The sequence below is a fragment of the Hippopotamus amphibius genome, chromosome 9, assembly GCF_030028045.1.
Source record: "Hippopotamus amphibius kiboko isolate mHipAmp2 chromosome 9, mHipAmp2.hap2, whole genome shotgun sequence".
In the NCBI taxonomy this organism is placed as follows: Eukaryota; Metazoa; Chordata; class Mammalia; order Artiodactyla; family Hippopotamidae; genus Hippopotamus; species Hippopotamus amphibius.
Window position 1 is genome coordinate 103,881,172 of NC_080194.1, and position 21,946 is coordinate 103,903,117.

At 51.7% G+C, this 21,946-nt stretch overlaps 1 protein-coding gene across 4 annotated transcripts; it reads left to right on the forward strand.

Moving 5' to 3' along the window:
• The first annotated feature begins 2,433 nt into the window (after window positions 1–2,433).
• NYAP1 (neuronal tyrosine phosphorylated phosphoinositide-3-kinase adaptor 1) lies at window positions 2,434–11,134 on the forward strand. Of its 4 annotated transcripts, XM_057695970.1 has the most exons (7): window positions 2,434–2,928; window positions 4,204–4,355; window positions 5,883–6,238; window positions 6,698–8,215; window positions 9,083–9,298; window positions 9,504–9,613; window positions 10,095–11,134. In XM_057695970.1, exons 2-7 carry the CDS (start codon window positions 4,288–4,290, stop codon window positions 10,353–10,355), a joined length of 2,529 nt encoding a protein of 842 aa, XP_057551953.1. In that variant the 5' UTR covers window positions 2,434–2,928; window positions 4,204–4,287; the 3' UTR covers window positions 10,356–11,134. The 4 variants fall into 4 exon arrangements, with proteins under 4 accessions (XP_057551953.1, XP_057551950.1, XP_057551952.1 ...); XM_057695967.1 differs by having other exon boundaries at window positions 9,080–9,298; window positions 9,504–10,104; XM_057695969.1 differs by having other exon boundaries at window positions 9,504–10,104.
• The last annotated feature ends 10,812 nt before the right edge of the window (window positions 11,135–21,946 follow it).

The following is a 21,946-nucleotide window of genomic DNA, read 5'->3' on the forward strand; positions in this document are numbered from 1 at the left end:
CCAGCCCAGCTCTGCCTCGGAAGGAGGGGCCGTCGAGGGCGGAGAGAAAGGGGAGGAGTTTGTGGGCAGGCCAGGGATTCCCTTACTTGTAGGCACTTGCTGCTATTGGCCTACAGACGCGCGGAAGAGTGGGGAGGAACTTACCAGGATCCTGCTGGGTGCCTGCCACCCCAGAAGCGCCCAGTAAATGGTTATGGTGCCGCTGTAGCTGTTACTGTCATATCTTCGCTGGTTTTCACAGTGACTGTACGAGGAAGACACTGTTTTTCTCCCCTGTCCTTATTTTTTGAAGTGGACCCTCATGACAATGTTCAAACGTGCCCCAAAGTAGAGAGAATGGTAAAATGAACTCCTAGGGACCCAGCATGCAGTTTCAACAATTGTCAACTCACAGCCAAACTTGTTTCGTCTATACCCCCAATATCTTGTGCTGTGTCACGCTGGAGTATTAGAATCAGACCCCAAACACTGCACTATTCATCTTGTTAGATGTGGAAATTGAGACCCTGGAGGTTCAGAAAGGCTGTCAGTGATAGAGCAGGGACATGTCCCCCTCTCAGGTGTGTCCTTGTCTGGCTCCCTAGATATAGCTAGAGAAATGATGAAGACAAGGCTCAGGAAGGTGCTGACTTGCATTTTCTCTCCAACCGCTGATCACACACAGACACCCACACAGATGTGCCTGCCGGAGGATGAACCCTGCTGGCCACCAGCCTGGACCCCTCCCCCCACCGCCACCGCTCACCCTTCCCAACCCCTGCTCTCTATGGAGAATCCACACACACTCATAAAGGGCCTACTAAGTGCTTGGCATGAAAGCATAAACCTCCAACCGCCATTTTCTCTTTTTTGGCCCCCCGCCAAACGACATGAGAGGAAATATTTTAGCAAAAGCAGCATTTAAGGACCACATCTGCCTTCACTCCCAGGTTCAGAAGGAAATGGATTCTAATTAATTTGGGTCATATGTAACTCTTTTTCAAGCATATAAAATTCCTCATATTTCTCCACTCCACATAATTATCTCACGGATTCTCAAAACAGCCCTGGGTGAAATGGGGTGGGTTTTGAGCTCCAGTGTCCCTGCTAGGGAAATTGAGGCTTGGGTTACTTGACCAAGGCCTCAGGGCTTGCACTTGATGGCATTGAGACTAGCTCCAGGCTATCTGACACATCCTTCCTTCCTCAGCTTTAGCTCGTGGAAATTCTTTTTATAATTTTATTTATTTATTTATTGGCTGCGCTGGGTATTCGTGGCTGAGCACGAGCTTTCTCTAGTTAGGTCAAGCAGCGGCTACTCTTCATTGCCATACGCAATCTTCTCATTGCAGTGGCTTCTCTTGTGGAGCCCCGGCTCTAGGCACACGGGCTTCAGTAGTTGCAGCACGTGGGCTCTAGAGCGCAGGCTGGGTAGTTGTGGCCCATGGGCTTAGTTGCTCCGGGGCATGTGGGATCTTCCTGGACCAGGGATCCAACCCGTGTCCCCTGCACTAGCAGGCGGATTCTTAACCACTGAGCCACCAGCTCACGGAAATTTTTAACCACCCTTTAGGGTTAGGCAAAACAAAATAATGCAAAACCCCCAGTTTATGTATTTCTTCCTTATCCGTTAAAATGCATCTGCACTCCTGTCTCTCTCCCTTCTTGGTAACAATGGCTACCATAGCCAGATTCTGAGGCCTCCCAAGTGGTGAGGTCCAGGAAGCAGCCTCCCACACACCTCCTCCCCTCCCCCCACACTCTCTCTCCTCTGACAATATTCACAACACAGCCCCGCTGCTCCGCCCCCAGATCCTCCTCCCTTCGGCGATGACTCGCTACAAACTATTCAAACTTATCTTTGGATCCTCCCCTTCCCACCAACTCAGACACTCAACATCAACTTGGACTCCTCTGTGTCTACAGTACCAGGAACATTGTTGGTCTCTGAGGAAATGTTTGTTGAATGAATAAATAAAAGTTTACTCACACTAAGGTGTACGTGTGAAGGACAGTTATGTATTTTAATGTGCTAACTCCCCCTGGGGCGTTTATAATAGCCTTTTAATATATGGGGCCATATACGACTTATAAAGTTCTTTGTATTCATTACCTTGCGGAGTCAAAGGTTACTGGGAGAATGACTTGGGCCGCGGGGGCCGACGGGCAAAAGATTTTGGGCCCAGGCGGTGACACAAGGTCTGGGCCCCTGGGAAACTGCAGGGATGGGCGATGAGCACCAAGCGAACCAGCTCCCGCGCCCTCCCTGTACCTGCGGGGCGGCTGGAAGACCGGGCGCGGCCAAGGGAGCACGCCCCCTGCTGGACAAAGACGCGGATGGTCCGGCTCCCGGCTCTCAGAGCCCCTCCGCCCGGAAACCGGCCCCCCCTGCCGGCCTCGCCGTCTCACTGCACTCCGGGCCCCGCAGCCGCAGCCTCGCCCCGGCCGGACGCCGGGTGCGCACCCGGGGAGCGCCCGGCGCACGGGGTACGCGCGTGGGTGCAGGCCCCTGGCCGCCGCTGGGGGGCGCCGCTGCGCGCTGCGCCCCGCTTCGCTCCTCCGGGGCCTTGGACACCGAACCCAGCACGGCCCGGCCGGGCAGGGGCGAGGGGCGGCAAGGAACGGATGCCCCAAAGCGGGGGCGGGCTGGCGCCGGGTCCCCCGCACCCCACGACTTTTCTCCGAGTGCCCCCGCTGGCTCCGCTAGCTGCGGGCCCCCCCTACCCCAGCCTAGCGGCGTAGCGCCGCGAGGCCGCTCCCGCTCCGTCCTTGGAGGGTGTGGAAGGGTGGGTTTGGGGCCGGGGGCGGGTCTGGGGGCGGACCCGGAGGCGGGGCTGTCTCTGCGGCAGGGCCCTGTTCGGCTCCCCCCGGTCTCTCTCTGTCTCTCCTCCTCCCTCCTCCTGCTCCGGGCGGAGCCCGGCATGGGGGGGCCGGCGCCCGGCAGGCCAGGTACGGTGATGTAGAAATTGGGGAGGCTTGGTGCGGGGAGGTGGGATGGGGGGACAAGGGGTAGGGAGGATTGGCGGGGCGAGAGAAGGAGAAGCCCAGGGTAGCGGGACAAGGGGACGGGGAGGGGTGCCCGGGAACCTGGGGCCTTTGGATGGAGAAGGGGATGAAGCCGGCCAGGTTTGGAACAAACAGGGAAGGGAGAGGACGGCAGTGAGGAGGGGCGCCTAGGAGGAGAGGTGAGGCTGAAGGCGCAAAGGAGAGTGTGTTTGGGGGAAGGGAAACCAGAGCAGGTATGGAGGCCGTAGCTCAGAAGGTAGCTCTGAGGCCACACTGGAGACCCCCGGGTGGGATGTAGGGGCGGGGACTGGGAGAGGGAAGCCGGGAGCCTCCCAGGTCCCGGAGGAGGAAGGTGATTTGGGCCTTCAGTGAGAGAGGCGGAGACCATCGCTGAGGGGCCAGGGTGCAGGAATAGGGGTGGACAGAAGCCCGGGCCCAGGCAAAGGGCTGGCGAGGGGGTGGGCAGGGAATGGAGAGAAATGGATGGGTGGTCTTGTAGCTGCCCAACTCAGGGTGCCCCCACCCTTTCTCCAGCAACCTGCCCTGCCCTCATGATACCCCCCAGCCTCAGGCCCCAAGAGGGGGTGGGGAGTCTAACTGTCTCCCCCTTCCCCAGCGGGGTGCAGGATAGGCAAGTAGGCCCTGGCATAACTCCCTGTCTATAGGTACGTCCAGCCCAGTGCAGTTGATTTGTGTGTGTCTGGAGGTCTGTGTGTGCTGTGGGTGTGTCGGAGTGTTTATGTCTGTGTGTCTGGCTGTTCTAGGTTGTGTTTACCTATGCCAATTTGTGCGTCTTGTCCTCTGTTTGTAGATATGGGCCTGTGGCCTGGTGGTTTGTGTGTCTGAATGTGTGTTTCTGTGGCTGCGGGGTTGCTGTAGGTTTGTGGGGCCTGTCTGTGTGGTGGATCAGGATGTATTTACAGAATGGGATTCTGTGTCAGTCTGATCTCTCCAGAGTGTGTATCTGTGACTCTGAACACCTTTGTCAGGGGATGTGACTCTGTGTATATATGTCTGTCTATGTCTGTCTGTCTGTGGGTCCTGGAGGCGGTGTTGGGTTTTCTGTGCTTCCATCTGTTTTCCTCCCTCTGAAGACCCAAGTCACATCTCTGCTCCTTTCTCTCTCTCTCTCTGTCTCTCTCTCTCTCTCATTCACTCCTGGTCCCGACCCACCCCACATCTCTTTTTTTTTTCTTTCCATCCCCCCCCCACCCCAAGTGGATCCGGGACCCAGGGAGGGTCGCCCCCCGGGCCTGGTGGCGCTGAGCAGGGCCCCCCAGCCCCCGCCTCCTGCCCCACGACATGAACCTCCTCTACCGAAAAACCAAGCTGGAGTGGAGGCAGCACAAGGAAGAGGAGGCCAAGAGGAGGTAAGGCTGCAGTCCCCGATTGCCCCTCACCTGTCCCACCTCTGCTTCCCCCCTGGCTGGGCCACATCCCTCTGCCCTTCCGAGTCCAACAGCCTGGTCATCAGTCTGATCTCAGAGTCTGTGCTCAGTACAGAATTGCTGGAATTGCACACGCCCTGTCCCTGCCCTGCTCCTGGCTCCAGGCTGCAGCCCCTGCCCTGGCCACTTAGGGAGCTCCCAGCTCAGGGGCACCCTGTTGGCTCTTCCCCATCCCCAGAGGCCCAAGTCACGCCTTCCTGACTCACCTCTGGCCTGTGATCTCCACCTCTCTGTCAACGTGGACCTGGCCTGTGGTTCCCCTGTCACCTGACCTTGGAAGGGGCAGGCCCTGCTGCCCTCATGGTCCAGGGATGGGGTCATTTGAGGGGCTCCAGAGACGACCCATTTGGCCATCTCCCAGTGACAGGGCTGTGTGAGTGTGTGTCTGTGAGTGTGAGTGTGTGAGTGAGTGTGTGGGGGGGGTGGGGGGGGACATGCAGGCTGGCCCCGCAGAAGAGGCAGAGCTGGGAATGACACTCCCCCTAACACTGCTTGCCCCCTCTCCTTCCCTCTCGGGGAATGGGCGCCTGGCCTCTCCCGTCTTGCTCCGTTCTCTTCTTCACTCCCATTAACGGCACAGCCTCTTGGAGCCTGAATCAGAGCCACCTCCCTGCTCCCTTCTCCCTCCTCGAAACTGTGGAGTTTAATTCTTGTTGTTAATTAGATTAATCAGAGCTATCACTGCAGTGATCTCTCCCTAATGAAGGGTTAGTAGACAGGGCCTTAATGAGAGCCCACCCCATAGCAGCTCTCCCCTCTTCCCTGCCAGCCTCCCCCTTCACTCACACAGAAGCTCAGGGACAGTGAAAGGGAATGGGGGGTGAGCCTGGGAGGGTGACAGGGAGAGGACAGCGCTGAGGGAGAGAGAGGGAGAGAGAGAGAGGGAAAGGAAGAAAGGGAAAGAGGCAGGGAGGAAAAAGGATCAGCCAGGGGAGGCTGCTCTGATGATGCGGCGGTACAGCCTGGGTCTGGGAGAGGAGGCGCGGTGTGGTGTGGGAGCTGAGGCCGCAGCAGCCGGACACGAGGGGAGGCCAGAGGCCAGGTGTAGGCCATGTGAGAGTGAGGGGCAGAGCTTAGGGTGGCAGGTGCATGTACCAGGCGGGGCTGTGCTGCCTGGGTTTGCATCTCTATGTACAAAGTTGTCCACGTGTGTGCGTGTGCCGGAGATGCACAGGCTGGGATCGGCCAACTCCAGGGATGCTCCCCTGCACGCAGGCTCACACCTTCTCTCATCCCTGCCCTCAATTTCCTTGCCTGTTTTAAGGCCGAGAAATTCAGCCCAAAGCTTCTACTTTAGTGCTTTGGACCTTCAGGCTCCCCCGGTCCCCACCCCGGCCCCCATCCTCCTCCCCGGGAGGCCACAGGGCTGCACACCTCTCTTGGGGTGGCGGAGAGGGAAGCCCAGCCCTGAGGCCCAGCCTCTGCTCCATCTGGGCCTTCTCTCCCCAGCTCCAGTAAGGAGGTGGCTCCCGCAGGCCCGGCGGGGCCCGGGGCTGGCCCGGGGCCCGGGGTCCGCGTGCGGGACATCGCCTCGCTGCGCCGCTCCCTCAGGATGGGCTTCATGACGATGCCCGCCTCCCAGGAGCACACCCCCCACCCCTGCCGCAGCGCCATGGCCCCACGCTCCCTCTCCTGCCACTCGGTGGGCAGCATGGACAGTGTGGGGGGCGGGCCTGGGGGGGGCGGGGGGGGCCTCACAGAGGACGGCAGCACCCGAAGACCCCCGGCCAAGCCCCGGAGACACCCCAGCACCAAGCTCAGCATGGCGGGGTCGGGGGCAGAGACGCCCCCCAGCAAGAAAGCAGGTGAGACACCCGCACCCCTCCCCAGGCGGAGCTGGGAGGATCCATTCCAGGCCAGGGGAGGCCTGCCGGGAGGGTTCATTCAGGGAGGAACCAAGGAAGTGGAAGGTTCCATTTTCAGAGGGCGTGGGGGGGGGGTCCTTTTTGGAAGGGCCTGAGATGAACCATCCAAGGGCAGGGGAAGCTCCCTGAAAAGTTCATTCTTGGGAAAGGGGTGGCCTTGGAGGGCCTTGGGGGTGGGGGAGAACTGAGGGTGGGAGCTGCAGATTCTGGAGGGTTCATTAGAAGGACCGAAGACTGACTGGTAGGAAGAGAACCCACTGGGGCGGTAAGTTGAGGGATGCTGGGAAAATGAAGAGGCAGAAATGTCCTTGCAGGTGAGTCAGGAGGTCACCATGGGTCTTCCCATTTCCTTCCCCGACTAAGAGCCCGGCTTCTTTTTCTCTTTCCCATCCTGCCCAGGCTCACAGAAGCCAGCCCCCGAGGGCCGTGAGTCCAGCCGGAAGATTCCCCCACAGAAGCCCCGGCGAAGCCCCAACACCCAGCTCTCCGTCTCCTTCGATGAGTCCTGTCCCCCAGCCCCCTCTCCTCGAGGGGGGAACCTGCCCCTTCAGCGCCTCAGTAGGGGGTCCTGCGTAGCCGGGGACCCTGAGGTGGGTGCCCAGGAAGAGGAGCCTGTGTACATCGAGATGGTGGGGGATGTCTTCAGGGGAGGAGGGCGGAGTGGAGGGGCCCTGACTGGGCCCGCTCTTGGGGGTGGGGGCCCGACCCCTCCAGCTGGCGCCGACTCGGACTCGGAAGAGAGCGAGGCCATATATGAGGAGATGAAGTACCCGCTGCCCGAGGAGGCCGGGGAAGGCCGGTCCAATGGGGCCCCTCCATTGGCGGCAACCTCCACGCCACACCAGCCTCACGCCCTTCAGCCCCACACCCAGCGCCGTCCAGCTTCAGCCCTCCCAAGCCGGAGGGATGGGACGCCCACCAAGACCACTCTTTGTGAAATCCCCCCGCCCTTCCCCAACCTCCTCCAGCACCGTCCTCCGCTCCTGGCCTTCCCCCAAGCCAAGTCTGCTTCCCGAACCCCTGGCGATGGGGTCTCGAGGCTACCGGTCCTCTGCCACACCAAGGAGCCAGCGGGCTCCACCCCAGCTCCCCAAGTGCCTGCCCGGGAGCGGGAGACGCCTCCCCCACCGCCTCCGCCTCCCGCTGCCAACCTGCTGCTGCTGGGACCCTCTGGCCGAGCCCGGAGCCACTCAACACCGTTGCCACCCCAGGGCTCTGGCCAGCCCCGGGGGGAGCGGGAGCTCCCCAATTCCCACAGCATGATCTGCCCCAGGGCGGCAGGGGCGCCGGCAGCCCCTCTTGCTCCGGCTGCCTTGCTCCCCGGCCCTCCCAAGGACAAGGCCGTGTCTTACACCATGGTGTACTCAGCAGTCAAGGTGACCACGCACTCCGTCCTGCCAGCCGGTCCGCCCCTGGGTGCTGGGGAGCCAAAGACGGAGAAAGAGATCGCAGTCCTCCACGGGATGCTGTGCACCAGCTCGAGGCCCCCCGTGCCTGGGAAGTCCAGCCCTCACAGTGGGGCTATGGGTGCAGCAGCTGGGGTTCTCCACCACCGCGCCTGCCTGGCCTCCCCACACAGCCTTCCGGACCCAACTGCAGGCCCCCTGACCCCACTCTGGACCTACCCAGCTGCAGCAGCTGGGCTCAAGAGACCCCCTGCCTATGAGAGCCTCAAGGCTGGGGGGGTGCTGAATAAGGGCTGTGGAATGGGCACTCCATCCCCCATGGTAAAGATCCAGCTGCAGGAGCAAGGGACCGATGGGGGGGCCTTTGCCAGCATCTCCTGTGCCCACGTCATCACCAGTGCAGGGACACCAGAGGAGGAAGAAGAGGAGATGGGCGCCTCGACATTTGGGGCAGGCTGGGCTCTGCAGAGGAAGGTCCTATATGGAGGGAGGAAGGCAAAAGAGCTGGACAGTGAGTGAGGAGGGGGGAGCAGGGTGGGGTGGGGTACTGGGGATGTCCATGATGATTTGGGGGAGGTGTTGAAGGGGTTACTTGGAAGCCACAGCCCATTGTCTTAAACTGGGAACTTTTCTGGGAGACCAGAGAGATGGGGGCATGCAGCAGACTGAAGGGATGGGGTCCTCGTGTGTGCACTGGAGGGGCAGGAAGACCTGGGATGGGGAGGGGGTAGAATCTGGTCTCCTTCTCCTGCCCTGTCCCACTCCACTCCCTGCCCCGCCCTTCGCTAGGCTGCAGGGGTGTGTGTTTGTGAGTGTGCGCACACTAGGAGCTAAACACAGCTGCCTCCCAGCTGTTACCATGGCAACCCATCCAGACAGGAGGGAGAGGAGAGGGAGGCCCCTACCGTTGCTTGGCAACGCAATGCTCTGCCAGGCCTACTCTCAGAGATGAGCTTAGTTCACATGCAGCCCTTCCCCCAGTGCCCCCCTTCACACTTCCCGGCTGAGGATTTGGGATTCTCCCGCTCCTAGGGAACAGCCCCCCTTGGCTCTGTTTCAGAGGATGTTCCTCCTGGCCCTGTCTGGGGCTGGAGGGGCTCTAAAGTTAAAGCTGGGGTAGGGGAGACCCCTCTGAACAGGGAAAAGGGTTTGGCAGCAGTAAACATCTATGATTCTCAGCTCAGGGTGGGTGCCAGCACTGGCGTCCCTCCTGTGTGTGTATGTGTTGGGGGGTGTGAAGCAGGGGCCCTCCCTTCCCAGCTGTGACCTGCAACCGGTCAGTTACTTCTGGTCCGCCCAGGCCACTGTGTGTTTAGCTGGGGGGACAGCAAGACCCTTCCCATTGTACAGTCTCTGAGCTTTCCTTGTCACCCAGCAGAGGTTGAGGACGGTGGCCGGGCCTGGAATGGCAGTGCTGAGGGTCCAGGCAAGGTGGAGCGTGAGGACAGAGGCTCTGTGGCATCTGGGATCCCAGTGAGGAGCCAGGGGGCAGAGGCGCTGCTGGCCAGGGTCCACCATGGAGGGGACCGAGGAGGAAGCCGCACGGCACTGCCCATACCCTGCCAGACCTTCCCCGCCTGCCACCGCAATGGAGGTGACACTGCCTGCATGTACCCACTCCCAGCGTCCTCATCCTGGGCCCTACATCCTAACAGGACATCTCCAACCCCTTTCCTCCTCTAATGGGGGGGGGGGGGGGGGGCGGGGCAGGGACAGCCTGGCAGGGGCTTTCCTCAGGGAACTGGGGGAGGGGAACTTGGAGGCCCTTTCCCTCCTCACCCCTCAATCTTCTGCCTCAGACTTCACAGGAGGCTACCGCCTGGGGCGCTCCGCCTCCACCTCAGGAGTCCGGCAGGCCGCGCTCCACAGCCCCCGGCCCTGCAGCCAGCCCAGGGATGCCCCGAGCCAGGTGAGGAGGGAGAGGGGGCTGGGCTTTTTATTTGTGAAGGAACAGGTAGGGAAGAAGGCTCGCGTGTGGGAAGAAAGGCAAGACTTCAGGCTGGGGCCTGGCGCAGACGAAAGGGGACGGCTGGAGAGCGAGGGGGTGGGGGAGATGCTGGGTAGCCAGGCAGGGCCGCCGCTGGTCGACGTGCGCCTTTGTGCATCACGTTCGGAAGGAGATACTTTCTGGATGGAAGAACGCAGCCTCCTGGGAAGACAGTTTTTAAAAGGCGCCCCTTCCTGGAGTGAGACACGCCCCGCCTGGCACCAGGGCGCAGGGGAGGAGGACAAAGGCCTTGGGGGCAAAAGGGGACGGGTTTTGGGGCCACGCATTGGTCCCGGCGGTGCAGACAGGGCCGGGTGACTCCGAGGTCCTTAACTCCCTTATTCCTTCCTTCCTCCCCCCCCAACCCCCCCGGCGGGGCCGGCGGCGGGAGGAAGGGGCACAGACCCCGCCTGCGCTGCCGCTGCCCCTGCCGCCCCTGCCGCCCCAGCCCGCCCGCGAGCGCGACGGCAAGCTGCTGGAGGTGATCGAGCGCAAGCGCTGCGTGTGCAAGGAAATCAAGGCGCGCCACCGGCCCGACCGCGGCCTCTGCAAGCAGGAGAGCATGCCCATCCTCCCCAGCTGGCGGCGCGGGCCTGAGCCCCGCAAGTCCGGCACCCCGCCCTGCCGCCGGCAGCACACCGTCCTCTGGGACACTGCCATCTGAGGAGGGCGGGAGGCCGGGGGCGCCGGGACCGGGGAGCGGGGCGGGGGGGTGCCCGGCTCTCCGGGAGACTGGCCTCGAATAGAGGGACGCTTGAAGGACCAGGTGAGAGAGAGCCGGGGAGAACCCCTGCCCTCCACCCTAACCGCCCCCTCCCCGAGACGGGGAGTCGGCCGGGCCCATCGGGCTTGTGGCGCCAAGCAGCACCCCTCAGAAACCTGGGGGAGGGTTTGCTTGAGGTTGGGAGGGAGGCCCTCCGCTGCTCTCCCCACTGAGCGAAGCAGACCCATCCTCTTGAGAGGGCGAAGGGCAAGCTGAGGTCAGCATGGGGGAGGAGGGAAGGGTCAGGGAGGAAGAAGGGGGGCGGGTCAGCGAGGGACAGGCACTCGAGAGTGAGAGGTAGAGGGGCTCTTTTAGACAGTGGGGAATGGGGGAGGTGGTATTTATTTTGTTATTTATTTCGGTCTGGAGGGCAGTTCTGGGCCCTTCTGACCTACTCCTGAACAGGGAGGGAGAATCGTAGGCAAGTAAAGAGAACCAAGTTGGCACTCTCCCCAATGCCTAAAGGCCGCGCCATCCATCCATGCCCAAAGCTAGGGACAGATCTGGAGTGGGAAGTGGAGCAGAAGGGAGGGGCTCTGGGGAGCTGGGGGGCCAGAGGGCTCATTTACAGTATTTACAAGTCACCAGTATTTGGTAGTGAGCTTGGCCTGCTCTGAAACAGGCATCTTATTTAGCTCTGGGGTGAGGGTCTAGCACCAGGGATGGGTGGGATGATGGGGAAGGAGGGAAGTTTTTGTGGGTGGGGGGGGGGTGGGCAGGGTATTTATTTAAATTAAAACAAACAAACCCAGAAGAGATGTCAGGAACTTTTTTTTAATTCCTTTCTTTTCAGAATAATATATTAAAAGACTAACGATCCTAGAACTGGCTTCTTATATTTCGGTGCACTCTGCCTTTCTTACACCCGTTTCATTTTCCCTCTTGCCCCTGGTTGGTGGGAGTTGGAGATTGTGCAGGGAAGGGTTACTATGGCAAGTGAGAGGGAGAGGTGGAGTTGGAGGTAAGTCTTTGGGAATGCACCGTGCAGTGATTCAGCAAGCAATAACTGAGCATCTGATGTGTGCTGGCCACATGCCAATGCAGAAGGAACGTTCAGACTGAAGCCTGTCCTCAAGCAGCTTGTAGTCTATTCAGGGAGATGAGATTCCTGAGCCGACATTAGACAGTGCTCCAGGAGTAAGAGAGGGAGAGGGCTGGACTCCTCCAACAAGGCTTCCTGGACAGTGAGCCTAAAAGTACAGGTAAGGTTTGGATGAGCAGGGAAAAGTCCCGAGCTCACAGCATGATTATCTGCGGGGATGGGGAGAGGGCAGCAACTGTGTTTAAACAATGCAAAGGGCAGTGAGTCAACCTCAATGAAGCTGGTGCAGAAAGAGGGAGCTCAAGAAGGAATCCAGGGAGCAGGGTACAAAGAGTGTCTGGGAGACTGAAGGGCAAGGGACAGTTTGCAAGATGCAGCTGAAAGAAAACATCCTCAGGATGAGGTTGAAGGAGCCGAAGCGGGGGCATCCACGAAGCCCAAGTTTGGCGCTCAGGTGATTGAGGAAATGATCAGCTTGACAAAGCATGGAGAGTGGGGTTGAGAGGGACTTTGAGGGCAGAACACTGACTCTGTAGCAATGGTGAACATTCAGGTTTGTTACCAGCTAGACCAGAGATTCAAAAATGTAATGGACGATACCAGAGATGTCTTTACGTGGTATGAAGAACGTTTTGTAAAAGCTTTAATAGTTTTGTATTTATTTTCATGCATATTAGAGAAATTATAATCAGCATATCAGAATACTATTTGTTATTTCACAGCAGTCACAGCACAAGATAAGGCAAAAGTTATTTGTAATGAGTTGATTTAAAGAAAAATAGTAAGCAAATAAATAGTAGTACAGGTAGAATACAAAATATGAAAAATTATGGCAGTGGTATGTGAACTTCTGAAATTTAGGAAACACCAGGTTAGAGATGAGATAATGATGGTTTGGGAGAGCAGACAAGACTGGACATTAGGAGTCATCGACGTAAAGATGGTACTCAAGGCCAAGACTGAGCTCCACAGAGAGGCTGTAGACAGAGATAAGAATTAAGAACAAATCATAGCTTTTAAATTATTTATGTTTTTTTCATTGAGATATAATGGGCATATAACATGGTAGGTATACAACATAATGATTGGATATATGTATATATTGTAAAATGATCACCCTGATAAGTTTAGTTGACCTCCAACACCACAAATAGTTACAATCTTTTTTCTTGTGATGAGAACTTTTAAGATCTACTCTCTTAGCAACTTTCAAACAGAATATAGTATTGTTAACTACAGTTACCATGCCATACATGACCTCCCCAGGACTTATCTTATAACTGAAAGTTTGTACCTTTTGACTTCCTTCACCCATTTTCCCTCGCCTCCCACCCCACCACCTCTGGAAACCACCAATCTGTTCTCTGTATCTATAAGTTTGGTTTTCTTTTCTTTTTTCTCAGATTCTACATATAAGTGAGATCACACAGTATTTGCCTTTGTCTGACATTTCACTTAGCATCATGTTTTCAAGGTCCATCCATGTTGTCGAAAATGGCAGGATTTCCAATAGCCTTTTAATAATTAGTTAGGAAATGAATGGAAGGAAATATCTCATTTATAAGAGCAACGAGAATCATAAAATATCTAAGAGTGACTTTAAGAAGAAATGTACAGGACCTCTATTCTATTAATCAATAAAACTTAAGTTCTTTGAGTTACTCAACCAAGGAAGACTTGAATAAGCAGAGTAATAACTAGTTCTTAGATAAGAAGACCAAAATGTAAAAAGAGGTAAGTTCTCCCTAAACCAGTAAATTCAATGCAGTCTCTAAATCTCAAAAGGATCATTTAGGAAACTTGACAAAACAATTCAAAAGTTCATCCAGAATGATAATGAGAAAAACCAGAGCATTCTGAAACAGATGAGTAATGGGAGGACCTGGCCTATCAAATATTGAAAGCACAGTGAGCTGGGATTGGCACAATCTATCAGAACAGAGTCCAGAAACAGCAGCAAATGCACATGGGAATTTAGCATGTATGTGATAAAGGTGGCACTTGGATGATGGGGAAAAGATTATTCGATAATTGTTTCTTATACAATTAGCTAGTCAAGGGAGAGTGTGGAAAGCTGGATTTCTGTTTCATTCATTTAAATGTAAAAAGAAAACGTTAAAAGAGAAAAGTGGGTGAACATTCTTATAACCTTGGGAGGGACATGAAAACTAGGAACATGTAAATCAACTATAGTCCACTAAAAATTTTTCTTAAAGTAACAAGTAAACCAAAAGTCTTTTAAGTTTGATCTCATTCACAGGTAAAACTTCCTTATGGCAAAGTCAAACTACAAACATTAAACTAGGAAACCATTTCTAATACATATGAAAAAGATTGATACAATATATAAGAAAGATTTGTGAGTTGATAAGAAAAAGAAAAAACAATCCCAACAAACGTGAACAAAGGACGTGAACAGGCAATTCACCAAAGAAAGAGAAATTACCAACAAATGTGTTCAACCGTAACAATAAGTAATGCAAAATAAAAATAATAAAAACACTTTTCACCTATCAGACAAAACTGAAAAAAATTGGTAACATCAGTCTGGCAAGTATGTGCAGAAAACAGGCGTTTATTGTGTAAATGTAAATTAATACAGTCTCTCTGGAGGTCAGTTTAAAAATATTTATGAAAGTCTTAAATGTGCATGGTTTTGACTCAGAAATTCCATTTCCAGGAATTTATCCTACGGAAATAGTTACACAGGTGTGCAGGCTAAATGCACAAGGGTGCTAATTGCAGCATTGTTTGAAATAATGAAAAATTGGAAAGAACCCCAAAGTTCACCAGTATGGCACTGACTAAATAATTGATAGTAACAATGGAAAACTAAAACTCTTAGATAGAATGCAGGAAATATAGATGTTCTAAACACAAGAAGCAATTCCCTATAAATTAATAAGTGCATAAAGCAATGTGCAGAAACGTACATACAGAGAAAGCACATTTTTAGAACAATTATTTATTCATAAATGCTTACGTAGGTCTGGAAGGAAATACACCAAATAGTTGATGGTGATGATTTTCAGGTCTGAGAAGAGAGGGGACTTAATTTTATTTTTAAAAAATAGTAAACTGTATATTGCTTGAATTTTTATGTGTATGTCTTCATTCTGAAATCAGAAAATAGATATTTAAAAAAAAAGAAAATTAGCAGTGCTCAGTGACAAGAAGCAGAGGCAGGCATGAGGTATCAGAGACTGTGGAGCTAGCATGTGTGGGTTCAAATCCCAGATCAGCACCAACAGCTAAGTTTCTCACTTTCCTTATCTATAAAATGGGAATGATTAGAGGGTTGCTGAAGAGATTGAATAAGATAGCTCAGTACCTCCTTTGAGACTGAAGAGAGACGGTAGGGATAGAGACAGAGATGGGAGAGATGAGAAAGAGACCAGAACCTCAGCAAGGCTGGAGTGAGAGGCAGGAGTGGACAGAGGAGTCAGGGTAGGAGGGGCTCTGGCAAAGGCAGGCAGTTGAGGCTGCCATGAGTCAGGGAGACGCAGCCCTTGTGCCAGGTGTACAAGATCAAAGGCCTGTGAATAGTTAGAAGTTGAAAGAACAGGGTGTGCTGGAATTATAAACCTTACACAGTGGCTGGAGGGATAAGCATCTCCTGGGAAGTCAGCCTGGACCCAGCCCTGCTTGCCTGACACCTGGTAAAACTCACCTGGGACTCCATATCTCTTCCTGGGGTCACCAAGTCTCTTCCAACGCTGACTTTCCACTTTCTGAAAACCCAGCAAAGCAGGGAACTCTAGGGCAGTGCAGCCAGAGGTGAGAGGGCCCTGGAATATTCAAGTCAAGAAGGAGACAAGAGCTGGGTGGGGGAGACCTTCACTGGGGAGGGAATGCTTTTCAAATCAAAGGAGAGAGGAAAAAAAAGACCCCGGAAATAATACACTGCCTTACCTTTCATGGCCCATTTTACCCATTGAGATCATATTTCAGCTCTGATGAGAGATTTCTAGCAAAGATTACTAGGATCACATCAAAAAGACTCAGGAGCAAACCTGAAGAGGCTCCCAGTGGCCAAAGGATGGGACAATTGGAGCATCAAGAAGGGTAAGAACTGCAATCGACTGAGAGACGAATATGGTTAAATTCATGAGTTCATAATGGCCAAAAAATCGCTCATCTTTAGAGGATGCCAGAGAATCACTTCATTATTTTGAAAACTCGTAAGTAAAGGGAAAAATCAAGCATCTATCTGCCTTTATCAGATCACCAGTGAAGGGAAATTTTTCTTTATAGAACTATTCCAGCTAATGAATGGAGATAGAATTTTAGAATTGGGGCATCACTCTGAAGGAATAGATCCAGATACTGAGTTCCGACAGCAGCTAACAATCACATATCACATTATAAAAGACAACCTGATAGAAGAATGCACCACCACCTGTGAAGTGTTCCTGCCCCCCAGAATCGAGCCTAGGAATATGATCAAGCCTCTAGGTGCTACTACCAATTACAGGAAATACAGAGGAGAGGGGAACGCCTTGAACACCAGGGAATGCAATCAGCAAAAGTGGGACTGTGAGAAAAACCTCAGGGCAAACCACCTGGATTCCTCCACAAATATATCACCAGGGGAAATAAAGAGAGGAGCAAGAACCCGTAGATTAAAAGAGTTTGAAAAAGACATAGCATCCATTGCGACTTGTGGACATTATTTAGATCCTGATTCAACCAAGTAAACTTAAAAAAAAACCTGATTTCTTGCATTTGTGAGATAATTGGGATTATGACCACTGGCTGGATATTTGATTATATTAAGGAATTATTATTAATTTTTTTAGGCATGATAATGCATTGTGGTTGTGTGTTTTGGAGTCCTTAAAGAGATAGTACTGAAATACTAATAGGATAAATTATGTGAGGCCTGGAATTTGCTTCAAAGTGAAAAGGAAAGGGAGAAAGTGCACAGGGGTGGGGGGAGATGAAACAGAATGGCCATGAGTTGATCATTGTTGAGGCCGGTAGAGTGTTTTGTCTATGCTTAGGTCTGTTTGAAATTTTCCACAATAAAAAGTGTTGCTGTTTTTTTAAAAGTCAGTGTGATGAGTCCAAAATTCTCCTCCTTTGAAAAAAAAAGAGGGTTGGGAGCAAACAAGCTAGGAAGCCCCTCCCAGATCACACTCTCTCTCTTATTAAAAATAACCTTTTATTTTTACGAAGCAATATATATGCATTGTAGAAAGTTATCAAATACTGAAAAGAAGAAATAAACACCATATTTCCACCACTCAGAGGTTACCATTTCACAGCTTATGGTATAACATTACAGGACTTTTCCTATGCATATATATGTTTTTAAACAAGATGAGATTATCTTGCACATGCTGTTTTGAAAGCTGCTCTTCTCCGTTAATGGTCTCCACTTCCTCATGTCAATAGATTTTCATCTTATCTAATATCCAAGCTATATATACATTTCCCTAATTGTGTCCCAAAGGGTTCCAGTGTCTTAGTCAGCATGGACTGCCATAACAAAATACCATAGACTGGGTGGCTTACACAACAGACATTTTTTACAAGTAATTTTTATTATAGTTGCTTTACAATGTTCTGTTACTTTCTGCTGTATAGTAGAATGAATCAGATATATATATATACACACACACACATATATATACATATATATATATTCATCAGTTATACATGTATACATATATCCACTCTTTTATAGAGTTCCTTCCCATTCAGGTCACCAAAGATCATTAAGCAGAGTTCCCTGTGCTAAACAATAGGTTCTCATTAGTTATCTATTTTATACATAGTAGTGTATATATGTCAATCCCTATCTCCCAATTCATCCCACCCTTCCCTTCCCCCTTTGGTAACCATAAGTTTGTTCTCTACATCTGTGACTCTATTTCTGCTTTGCCAATAAATTCATCTGCACCATTTAAACAACAGACATTTATTTCTCACAGTTTTGGAGGCTGGGAAGTCCAAGATCAAGGTGCCGGCCAATTCCATTCCTAGTGAGAGGCCTCTTCCTGGTTTGCAGCCAGCCAGCCACCTTCTTACTGTGTCTTCACATGGTGGAGGGAGAGTTGCTCTAGTCTCTCTTTCTCTTAAGAGACACTAATCCTTTTCAGAATTAGGGCCCTACCCCCATGACCTCATCTAAATCTAATCATCTCTCAAAGATCTCACTCCCAAATGCTATCGCATTGGAGGTTAGGGCTTCAACATATGATTTTCAGACCAAGATTCTACCCAGAACCAGGCATTCCAACTGGTGGTTATGTTTCTTTGTCTCTTCCAGTTTAACACATTATCTTTGCTTCCTTTGTTTCCATAACTCACACTCCCTGCCCATGCTTGGTAGTTTCCTCAAGGTACCTCTATGGTTTATAGGCACAAAGAGTTAGAGCCTGTTGCTATTCAGACTCAGGTGCCCCCAATAGATGTACCTTCAGAGGGGCAGCCTGTTTTGAGGGTCCAGCTTCCACTGCTCGCTCCTCTGCCACCTCCAAACTGCCCCTAGGATGAAGTGAGGAGAATGTTTGCTGGGGACACATCCAGGCCACTCACTGGCCTCTGCCACCACCCCAGGGCAATCTTTTGCCACCAAAAGTGGCTGGAAGCCAGAAACTGCAGGCTGGAAGCACCAGAGGTGGTGTCACCACCATTTCAAAAAATTTCCACTGACCATGTGGTGACCTTATGCTGATTGTGTTTGGCATTCCTGCCTTAAAGCCCAGGGATGGGTGGAACAGTGAGATGTACACATTCCAGAAATTTCAGAGTCATGAGGGGACACTTTCTGGAAAAGTTATTGTAGAAACCAGAGGGAAATTTTAAAATATATATATTACTTATTTCACTGCCCATTCAGATCTGAAGTCACTTTGCTCATTTAGTAACATAAAATGCATCCTTGCAATTGGGTCATAAAACTGTCATGGTTGGTCTATGTAGAGATAAGGAAATCTAAAAAATGGAGGACACCTCCACCCTCCATTTGGAGGTTGGGGCTGGGTGAGTGGAAAAGTCTATGGGGAAAAGTCCCCCTCCTGTCCTTTGTTTTTCTTTCTTCTTTTCCCACCTAGCAGGTCCTAAGGCAAGAGAAAGAAGACAGCTCCTACTAGGAATTTCTAACAGAGGCAAAGCCATACACGTTGGGTGGGAAGGGCCCCTGACCACAGAACAGACCTGAGGAGAGACAGCTTCTAGAATTCCCTCCTACGGCGGGGGTGGGGATTATCTACCTCCCGCCCCCAAGAGGAGGGTAGAAAGCTGCCCACCTAACCTTGCTGCCCTCAAACATTGCGTTGAAGGAGGCCTTCCCCAAGCGTACCCTTTCCGTGATGGATGGAGGATTGCCCTTTGGTTGCCATTCTGTGGGCGGGGGGAGGGGGCTCTTTGGAAGAAGGGGCATTGCCTCTGTTCACCAACAGGCCACTGCTCTTTACACCTTGGAAGGGGAAACCACTTGGGCTTTATGGTGTGTGCAGTGGCGGAGGGTACACGAGGACAGCAGAGAGGACAGCCATCGCTCCTAGAGGTGCAGATGAAGGAGCAGCATCGAACCACCAGATTGGTGCAGGAAGGGGATGGACAGGATGCAGCAGTAGAGGCATTCTGCCAAGGAGGCAAGCAACAGCTCTCCCTCCCAGAAGCGTGAATGGGATGAGCTCAAGTGGCCAGAAAGTGACCTAGGGACACTCGGCACCCTGGGTGGGCCCAGTGCACAAGAGTCCCTAACCCTAGTGGTACTGCAGCCCAAGCGGTGACGCTACCACCCAGGTGATGTGCTAATTGCATGGTTCTCAACTGGGCGATTTTGCCCCCCCCCCCCCGGGGACATCTGGCAATATTATTGGTTGTCACAACTGAGAATGAAGTTGCTCCTGGCATCTAGCAGGCAGAGGCCAGAGGCGCTGCCTAAAAATCCGACAATGCACAGCACAGCCCCCACACCAGCACCTTTTCTGAAAGAAGTTTCTGGTCTGAAATGTCAATAGCGTTGAGGTCAAGAAACCTTGCGTCTTGTGGTTAAAAAGCCCTGAGTTAGAGGATCTTAACCTTTAGAATATGGTACTTTGAGATTCCGGTGGTAAAACCTAATGACTTTATTCCATCCACCAGTTTTTGTATGTTTTTGAGTGTGCCAGTAAGACTTTCTAACTCAGTTGGGGTGGGGTGGGGAATTACACAAAATCTTCCTTCAGTTCTAACCTTTGTCACTTGCTAACACTTTGTTTATATTATGTCCTGTTAACAACTGGTTATTGACCTGCCCCCCCCCCCCCGCCCCCGGGGCACACACAATGAAAGCTCTGAAATCACATTTCTATTTTTCTAGATCAGTTTTATCGAGGTATAATTTACGTATAATAAAATGTACCCATTTCCAGTCTATAGTTTGATGAGTTTGGACAACTCTATATGCCTGCATTCACAAGTTTAAAAAAGAAAAACAAAACTGTGTTTAGATTTATGGAGTAAAGATTAGAAATGTGGACTTTAAAGTGGATCAGAACTCCGTTCAAATCCCAGCTCTGCCACCCACTAAGCTTGTTTTTCTCGTCAGTAAAATCGGATTAATGATCTCCACCAAAGGGGTTATCCTAAGGATTAAACTGACACACTTGACGCATTTAGCTCAGAGCCTGCCTGGCTCGTGGCGAGGTGCTTCAGCAGTGGTCAGAATAACCGTGACCACTGGCGTCCTCACCGTTTCATGATACGTTTGGCTGATAGAGTCCTTTTTTTCTGTACCTACATGTCTTCCCAGAATGATGGCACCTTTTTGAAGGTTACAATAATCATATACACACGTGTGATTCCCAAACTAGTATTTCTAACCTTTCTCCTGGGCTCCAAGAGAACAGGTCAGTTTCCTGCCCTTGTTATCTTCCCCCTAAACCACTTGCCGTGTCTTAGGCTGCCCAGCTTAACAGCATCACATCCAGTATCCCAAGGCAGAGATACTTGCATCCTTTCTCTCACACACTTTCTCTTTATTCATTAGGATATCAATATAACTGCTTCAAAACAGACCCAAACACAATGGTTTAACCTAAATGGGTTATTTCTAGACGTAAGCAGTCCATAGCAGATCTGGAGGCTCTGGGGTAAGCGCGGCCAGCCTCTTGCTCTTTTTACTTGGTTGCTCAGCATTCCAAGGTGTTGCTTTTGTTCCATAAGGTCTGAGTGGCTTGCTACCAGGTCCACTTTTCATGCAGCGGGATGAAATTGCTTACAATTCAACAGACACTGCATTTAATCCACATACCACCTGAGAAGCCACGGTTTTATTGGGTTGAACCACATGAAATTGCCATTTTTGTTGGTCAAACATGGTACAATATTGGCACTTTCATATAATTCAACCCCATATAGCTTTACTATACAGATTAGGACCCTGACGCACAGAGAAGTCAAGTGACTTGCCCAAAGTAACACAGCAATTGAATGGCAGAGAAGGATTTCAAATTCAAAGCCTCCCTTGGAGCTGGGCCTGTAGCAGATTCTTCAGTGAGTAAGGTTTTGTTCCTCTGTCTGCCGTATGCTTATAACCAAGTTGAAGAGCAACATATGACCACTGGAAAGCTAAATAGCAACAGCTTAACATAGCTGTGTTAGAATGTCACAAGGCCATCTATGATTTTTCCCCCAAATGAGTGATAAGACAAGACATTCTTTCTCTAGAATTTGAGGAGACAGATCAGTGGCTCCAGACTGGTGTGGCCAGGAAGCCTCCCAAGGAGAGTCTTCAGCCGAGTCTTGAAAACAGAGGAGTGTTGGTTTCATGGTGGTGGTGGAAGTGATATTTAGTGGTAATAATTTAATTACGTGCCATTAACAAAAGTTTGAGATGCTACCTATGAAAACTTGGGTTTCTGTCCTTACTTGGTTGTGTGTGCACACACAGGGTATACACTCCAGTAGCGCACTTGTGTATGTGCATCTGAGTATATCTTTCTGTGTCTCTTTCTTTCTGCATCTTAGCATTTGTTTCTCTCTTTCCCTCCCTTTCGTTCCTTTCCTTATTTCTCTATCAGTCGCTCTCTCTTATCATCTCTCTCTCCCCATCTTTGCTCTATAATTGGTCCCATATAAATCCTAAGTATATCTTTTATTATGCGTTGCTCATATTAAATAGTTGGATATGCCCTGCCCCTAATTTAAAACGCAAAGGGACAGAATGTTCCATGACTCCACCTAAATCTCTTTCATTTCATTGCTCCTTCCCCTGGCCTTTGATTTAATTAATTTGTTTTGATTTTTATCGTTAGACACGTACATCATTTTAAAAGTCAAATACTCGAAGACTAATCCTGAAGGAAAAAACTCCAAGGAATTCGCTGGCAGTCCAGTGGTTAGGACTCTGCTCTTTTACTGCGGAGGGCCTGGGTTCAATCCCTGGTCGGGAAACTAAGATCCCACAAGCCGAGTGACACAGCCAAAAGTAAATAAATAAATAAAGGCAACC

Bases quoted from the DNA above. Each gene is read 5' to 3' on its own strand.
- NYAP1 (XM_057695967.1), top strand. From the start codon at position 4,288: ATGAACCTCCTCTACCGAAAAACCAAGCTGGAGTGGAGGCAGCACAAG. The intron at 4,356-5,882 runs GTAAGGCTGCAG...TTCTCTCCCCAG, and splicing joins GAAGAGGAGGCCAAGAGGAG to CTCCAGTAAGGAGGTGGCTC. The intron at 8,216-9,079 runs GTGAGTGAGGAG...CTTGTCACCCAG, and splicing joins GAAGGCAAAAGAGCTGGACA to CAGAGGTTGAGGACGGTGGC.